Here is a 7,794-nt window from a genome sequence, read left to right on the forward strand (position 1 = left end):
ATTTGCCAGTTCTTGCTGTGCGATGTTACTCCACTCTTCCACCAAGGCACCTGCAAGTTCCCAGACATTTCTGGGGGGATTGCCCCCCCCCCCCCCCCCCCCCCCCCACGCACAGAACGAGCAGTATGGCTGGTGGCATTGTCATGCTGGAGGGTCATGTCAGGATAAGCCTGCAGGAAGGGTACCACATGAGGGAGGAGGATGTCTTCCCTGTAACACACAGCGTTGAGATTGCCTGCAATGACAACAAGCTCAGTCCGATTATGCTGTGACACACAGACCCTCCACCTCCAAATCGATCCCACTCCAGAGTACAGGCCTCGGTGTAACGCTCATTCCTTCGACGATAAACGCGAATCCGACCATCACCCCTGGTGAGACAAAACTGCGACGCATCAGTGAAGAGCACTTTTTGCCAGACCTGTCTGATCCAGCAACGGTGGGTTTGTGCCCATAGGCTACGTTGTTGCCGGTGATGTTGTAAGGCACGCCCTGACCAGACAGGCCTTCAGTCCAGCCTCTGTCAGCCTATTGCGGACAGTCTGAGCACTGATTGTGCGTTCCTGGTGTAACTCGGGCAGTTGTTGTTGCCATCCTGTGTACCTGTCCCACAGGTGTGATGTTCAGATGTACCGATCCTGTGTAGGTGTTGCTACACGTGGTCTGCCACTGCAAGGACGATCAGCTGTCCGTCCTGTCTCCCTGTGGCTCTGTCTTAGGCATCTCACAGTACGGACATTGCAATTTATTGCCCTGGCCACATCTGCAGTCCTCATGCCGCCTTGCAGCATGCCTAAAGCACATTCACGCAGATGAGCAGGGACCCTGGGCATATTTCTTTTTGTGTTTTTCAGAGTCAGTAGAAAGGCCTCTTTAGTGTCCTAAGTTTTCATAACTGTGACCTTAACAGCTTACAGTCGGTAGGCAATTAGTGGTTTAACGACCGTTCCACGGGTGCATGTTCATTAATTGTTTATGGTTCATCCCAAGCATGAGAAACTGTGTTTAAACCCTTTACAATGAACATCTGTGAAGTTATTTGGATTTTTACAAATTATCTTTGAAAGACAGGGTCCTGAAAAAGGGCCGTTTCTTTTTTTGCTGAGTTTATTTTCACTGCTCTCCTCCTTCTGCTCTCTCTTCTGTTAATGGGAAAAGGACTGAAGGCTCCCATCTAGTGTTGGCTCACCCACACTGCAACACTAAACCTGCATCCATCCATTCACTTCTTCCTTGGTCCTTTTAATTCTTCCCTTTCCTTCATTCTCATCCCTGCACTCTTCTCCCTTCTCTCCATCTACCCTGAGAAACTAGTCATCGTGAGATGTGGTTCATGTCATGTGTGGACTCAATCTCCCATGCTGCTCTCCAGGTCTTCTTCCCCAGCTCATAGGCGTGGCTCCAGAGAAGGCCATCAAACTCACAGTGAGTCAAACTCCTCTCCCTCCTGTTCACTCAGCCAATCACTATGGAGATGAATCCTTAATTAACACTACATTCTTTCTAAGAGGTTCCTGACAATTCCCTCTGTAGTATCTCTGCTGATTCCCCCTCTCTCTCTACCCCCTCTCTCCCTGTAGGTGAATGACTTTGTGAGAGATAAGTTCACCGGTAAAGGCGACACCATTCCCTTTGCTGCTGAGGTGCTGGCTGGAGCCTGTGTGAGTAAGACTGGTCAATCAGTCAATCAAATGTATTTATAAAGCCCTTTTTACATCAGCTGATGTCACACAGGTGCTGTACAGAAACCCATCCTAAACCCCAAAACAGCAAGCAATGCAGAAGCACAGTGGCTAGGAAAATCTCCCTAGAAAGGCCAGAACCTAGAGAGAAAGCAGGCTATGAGGGGTGGCCAGTCCTCTTCTGGCTGTGCCGGGTGGAGATTATAACAGAACATGGCCAAGATGTTCAAATGTACATAGATGACCAGCAGGGTCAGATAATAATAATCACAGTGGTTGTGGAGGGTGCAACAGGTCAGCACCTCAGGAGTAAATGTCAGCTGGCTTTTCATAGCCGATCATTCAGAGTTAGAGACAGCAGGTGCGGTAGAGAGAGAGTCCAAAACAGCAGGTCTGGGACAAGGTGGCACATCCAGTGAACAGTTCAGGGTTCCATAGCACAAGCAGAACAGTTGAAACTGGAGCAGCAGCATGACCAGGTGGACTGGGGAGAGCAAGGAGTCTTCAGGCCAGGTAGTCCTGAGGCATGGTCTTAGGGCTCAGGTCCTCCGAGAGGAGAGAGGGAATTAGAGGGAGCATACTTAAATTCACACAGGACACTGAATAAGACAGGAGAAATACACCAGATATAACAGACTGACCCTAGCCCCCCGACGCAAACTATTGCAGCATAAATACTGGAGGCTGAGATGGGAGTGATCGGGAGACACTGTGGCCCTGTCCGACGATACCCCCCGGACAGGGCCAAACAGGCAGGACACCACTAGAGGGACATCTTCAACCACCAACCTACTATGCTGAGACAAGGCCGAGTATAGCCCACGAAGATCTCCCCCACATTCTAGGGACAGTAAGGAGGCCTGTGTCTTGTAGAGGTCGACCGATTAATCGGAATGGCCGATTTAATTAGGGCCGATTTCAAGTTTTCATAACAATCGTAAATCCGTATTTTTGGACACCAATTTGGGCAATTTAAAAACAAGATATATATATTTTTTTTACACCTTTATTTAATCTTTATTTAACTAGGCAAGTAAGTTAAGAACACATTCTTATTTTCAATGACGGCCTAGGAATGGTGGGTTAACTGCCTCGTTCAGGGGCAGAACGACAGATTTTTACCTTGAAAGGTAAAAAAAAAAAAAAAAATGCATTGATGTTCATGGTTAGGTACACATTGGAGCAACGATACGCACCGCATCGATTATATCGATGGATATAATATCGATCTAGGACACGCTAGATAAACTAGTAATATCATCAACCATGTGTAGTTAACTAGTGATTATGATTGATTGTTTTTTATAAGATAAGTTTAATGCTAGCTAGCAACTTACTTTGAATTACTGCATTCGCGTAACAGGCAGTCTCCTCGTGGAGTGCAATGAGAGGCAGGTGGTTAGAGCGTTGGACTAGTTAACTGTAAGGTTGCAAGATTGAATCCCCCGAGCTGACCAGGTGAAAATCTGTCGTTCTGCCCCTGAACGAGACAGTTAACCCATCGTTCCTAGGCCGTAATTGAAAATAAGAATGTGTTATTAACTGACTTGCCTAGTTAAATAAAGATTAAATAAAGGTGTAAAAAAATATATATATATATATATTTGTTTTTTAAATCGCCCAAATTGGTGTCCAAAAATACAGATTTCCGATTGTTATGAAAACTTGAAATCGGCCCTAATTAATCGGCCATTCCGATTAATCGGTCGACCTCTCGTCTAAGCAGATGATTTGTTGCGGTTGCAAACGTAATAAAATCTTGGTCCGATAGTCCAGGATTTTGAGGAAAAACATTAAGATCCACAACATTTATTCCATGGGACAAAACTAGGTCCAGAGTATGACTGTGACAGTGAGTAGGTCCAGAGACATGTTGGACAAAACCCACTGAGTCGATGATGGCTCCGAAAGCCTTTGAGGGATCTAACATTAAGTAGCCCTATATTGAGATGTGAGATCACAATCTCTTTCAATAAAGACAGGAATGGAGGAGGTCTTTATTCCAGCGAGATTGCTAAGGCGAACACCGCCATGTTTAGTTTTGCCCAACCTAGGCACAGACACTGTCTCAATGGGGATAGCTGAGCTGACAACACTGACTATACTAGTGGCAGACTCCACTAAGCTAGCAGGGTGCAGGCCAGGCAGCAGGCTATCTCATTGTGGAGCTGGGGGAGTTAGAGCCCCGTCTATGTTCATAGATAAGATGAGAGCACCCCACCAGCTAGGGAGGAGTGAAGGTCCTGATTGTGGGTGAGTCCAATTATCTAAAAATTAAATATTTTGGGAGGGGCAGGAACATTTTCAACCAGCGATTGAGTTGTGTAGAGCTCATCACTCCCCCTAACTGGGAGGGGGCCAGAGACAATTACTCGATGCCGACTCATCTTTCTAGCTGATTTACACGCTGAAGCTATGTTGTGCTTGGTGACCTCTGACTGTTCCATCCGAACATCGTTGGTGCCGACGTGGATAACAATATCTCTATACTCTCTACACTCGCCAGTTTTAGCTTTAGCCAGCACCATCTTCAGATTAGCCTTAATGTCGGTAGCCCTGCCCCCCGGTAAACAGTGTATGATCGCTGGATGATTAGTTTTAAGTCTAATACTGCGAGTAATGGAGTCGCCAATGACTAGGGTTTTCAATTTGTCAGAGCTAATGGTGGGAGGCTTCGGTGTCTCAGACCCTGTAACGGATAGAGGAGACTCTGACTCGTTGCTTAAAGGGGAGAACCGATTGAAAGTTTCTGTCGGCTGAATGAGCTATACCGGTTGAGCGTTCCTACAGCATTTCCCTCCAGAAGCCATGAGAAAGTTGTCCTGCTGCGGGGACTGTGCGAGGGGATTTATACTACTATCTGTACTTACTGGTGGCACAGATTCTGTTTCATCCTTTCCTACACATAAATTACCCATGCCTAACGATTGCGTCTGAAGCTGGGTTTGCAGCGCGAAACGTTAGCAACAAACCGCACAGCAGCACATAAACAAGTCTGTTCCATCTTACTCAAACTTCCCAACCCTAAACCCCGCTCATTCTATTCCACCTAATCCTACTTAACTGGGAGGCTGTGGTAGCAACCCTCCCTTCCTCATGTCCCCTATGTCTCTCTCTCTGCAGGCAGGGGGTTCCCAGGTGGTCTTTACTAACCCGCTGGAGATAGTCAAGATCAGATTGCAGGTGGCAGGAGAGATCACCACAGGACCTAGAATCAGCGCCCTCAGTGTTATCCGAGACCTCGGCTTGTTCGGCCTCTACAAGGTGTGTCTTTGACCATTACGTCTGGTGGCATTGTGCTTGTATTTTGAGAAACAAAGGCCTTTTGATTGAAAATGTCTGTCACTTACCCTTTGTGTATGTAGGGTGCTAAAGCGTGTTTCTTGAGAGACATCCCTTTCTCAGCCATCTTCTTCCCAGTGTACGCCCACACCAAGGCTCAGTTCGCCGACGAACAGGGAAGACTGGGCGCATTTCAGCTGTTAGCTGCTGGAGCCATCGGCGGTACACACACACCTACCGAGCGATGCAATTCAATTCCATTTTATTTGACTGTCAAAAACAGTCATAGCCACAGGTGATACCCTTTGACTCCATTTCCCAGGTATCCCTGCTGCCTCCCTGGTGACGCCTGCCGATGTCATCAAGACGCGCCTGCAGGTAGCAGCGAGGGCGGGACAGACCACCTACACTGGAGTCACGGACTGCTTCAGGAAAATCATGCATGAGGAGGGATTCAGAGCGCTGTGGAAGGGAGCTGGAGGTGTGTGTGTGTGTGTGTGTGTGTGTGTGTGTGTAGAAATGGGAATTTGCTTACTCTGTCTCTCTCCCCAGCTCGTATGTGTCGATCCTCTCCTCAGTTTGGGGTGACTCTGGTGACCTATGAGCTTCTACAGCGGTGGTTAAATGTGGACTTCGGAGGGCAGTAAGTACACACACACACACACACACACACTCTCCCTGCTCTTAGAACACAAGTTATCATACAATGTCTCCCATTTCCCTATCTTTCTCTCTCCAGTCGTCCATCAGGGTCTGAGCCCACTCCTAAGTCTCGTATCTCAGAGCTTCCTCCGGTCAGTGCTGACCACGTGGGCGGTTACCGTCTGGCTACGGCCACCTTCGCTGGCGTGGAGAACAAGTTTGGCCTCCACCTGCCCAAGTTCAAGTCCTCTGGAGTGGTCTCCATTCACCATGATACCCCTTCTGCCTCCACTCAAGAGGAGGCTGCTGCCCCCTAAAGACTGGGCCTTTAACTACCTGCCCACTCCACTAGGGACTATACACTTAGACACACACTCCCAGGGGCCATGCAAAATAAATACATACTAATACACACACACTGTTTGTAGGGCCATGTAACCAGAAATACACACACACTCCCAGGGTCATTGTAACCAGACGTACACACTGCTCCCCACTCCTCCCAGGGACTAATTCAGTGCTCTCTCTCCCTGGTCCTGGAGAGCTGACTGTAGGTCAGTAGTTAAAGCTCAGTCAGTAACCTGAACACTGCACTGTGTTGTACTGTGTTGTATCTCCAGTGGCTGCATGCTCCTCTTCTCTCATCCCTCTTTTCATCTGAAACATGTATTTGAAAAGAAGCCTCGTCTCCCCCCCACATTCCGGTGCCCCCCCCCCACACATTCCGGTTGCTCGCCTCTCCCCCACTCTGCGCTCTCCCCCATGCTGCGCTCTCGCTCTCTGGTGGCTCCTCTCTTCTCAATAATAACTGATTTAGATTTTCTAGGATTTCTTTCGGATGCACATTGTGTGTAAGGCTACTTTGATTGGACAGTGTGTAGGGGATATTTGATTGGACAGCGTGTGTAAGGCTGATTGGGCCTTGCACAGGAAGTTACTGTACATATTGTAGATCTGCTGTACAGAGACGTGACACTGCTGGAAAGGAATTGTTACTGTAAGGTTGGACAATGTTATGGTAACGTTAGAGCAAAACCATGAGGATAATGAGAGAAACATTTTGGTTACAGAAATGTTAGAAAGCAACGTGACTAACGTCACTGTTATGTTAGAATGACGTTGGGACTCTGTCTCTTGAGAATCACTGATGTACAGACCTTTTCAACATAAGTGTTTATTGAGGAGAATCATGACCAAATGATTAGATAACTTAAATCCATTTCAATTCATTGTGTATTTTATTGAAATAAATAAAGCATATATGTATGGTTTTAATTCTAGAGGTTAGTGTTTATTTCAAGGGGAATGAACAGCAAAAAGGGACAAGCAAAACCTTACCAGGAGTTTTGGCGTAATACTAGACTTGGTCACTTCATGTTATACTGATACAATTTTACAAAATGTCCTATCATATCATTCATTGAGGAGCACAGAGTGCATTTGGAAAGTGTTCAGACCCCTTCCCCTTTTCCACATTTTGTTACGTTACAGCCTTATTCTAAAATTGATTAAATTAAGTTGTACTCATTAATACACCATAATAACAAAGCAAAACATTTAAAAAAAATTGTACCCAAAAAATACGAAATACCTAATTTACGTTTTACGTATTCAGACTCTTTGCTATGTGACTCAAATGGAGCTCAGGTGCATCCTGTTTCCATTGATCATCCTTAATGTTTTTACAACTTCTACAATTCAATTGATTGGACATGATTTGGAAAGAGACACACCTGTCTATAAGGTCCCACAGTTAATAGTGCATGTCAGAGCAAAAACCAAGCCATGAGGTGGAAGGAATTGTCTGTAGAGCTGAGACAGGATTCTGGCGGCACAGATCTGGGGGAAGGGTACAAAAAAAATGTCTACAGCATTGAAGGTCCCCAAGAACACAGTGGCCTCCATTCTTAAATTGAATAAGTTTTGAACCTCCAAGGTCGCCCAGGCAAACTGAGCAGTCGGGGGAGAAAGACCTCAGGGAAGTGACCATGAACCCCAATCGTCACTCTGACAGAGATCCTCTGTGGAGATGGGAGAACCTTCTAGAAGGACAACCATCTCTGCAGCACTCCACCAATCAGACCTTTATGGTAGAGTGGCCAGACAGGAGCCCGCTTGGAGTTTGCCAAAAGGCACCCGGACCACGAGAAACAAGATTCTCTGGTCTGATGAAACCAAGATTGAACTC

At 46.7% G+C, this 7,794-nt stretch overlaps 1 protein-coding gene across 2 annotated transcripts in view; it reads left to right on the plus strand.

Moving 5' to 3' along the window:
• Positions 1-6,886, plus strand: part of slc25a12 (solute carrier family 25 member 12) — a 28,079-nt gene extending 21,193 nt beyond the window's left edge. For both annotated transcript variants that reach the window (XM_036986302.1, XM_036986303.1), the window contains exons 12-18: positions 1,373-1,425; positions 1,581-1,661; positions 4,806-4,946; positions 5,048-5,186; positions 5,287-5,445; positions 5,517-5,607; positions 5,704-6,886. In XM_036986302.1, coding sequence (XP_036842197.1) covers positions 1,373-1,425; positions 1,581-1,661; positions 4,806-4,946; positions 5,048-5,186; positions 5,287-5,445; positions 5,517-5,607; positions 5,704-5,923 — 884 coding nt within the window. In that variant the 3' untranslated portion in view covers positions 5,924-6,886. The remainder of the gene's footprint in view (positions 1-1,372; positions 1,426-1,580; positions 1,662-4,805; positions 4,947-5,047; positions 5,187-5,286; positions 5,446-5,516; positions 5,608-5,703) is intronic.
• Positions 6,887-7,794: the final 908 nt, after the last annotated feature.

The sequence above is a fragment of the Oncorhynchus mykiss genome, chromosome 8 (genome assembly GCF_013265735.2).
Source record: "Oncorhynchus mykiss isolate Arlee chromosome 8, USDA_OmykA_1.1, whole genome shotgun sequence".
Lineage (NCBI taxonomy): Eukaryota > Metazoa > Chordata > Actinopteri > Salmoniformes > Salmonidae > Oncorhynchus > Oncorhynchus mykiss.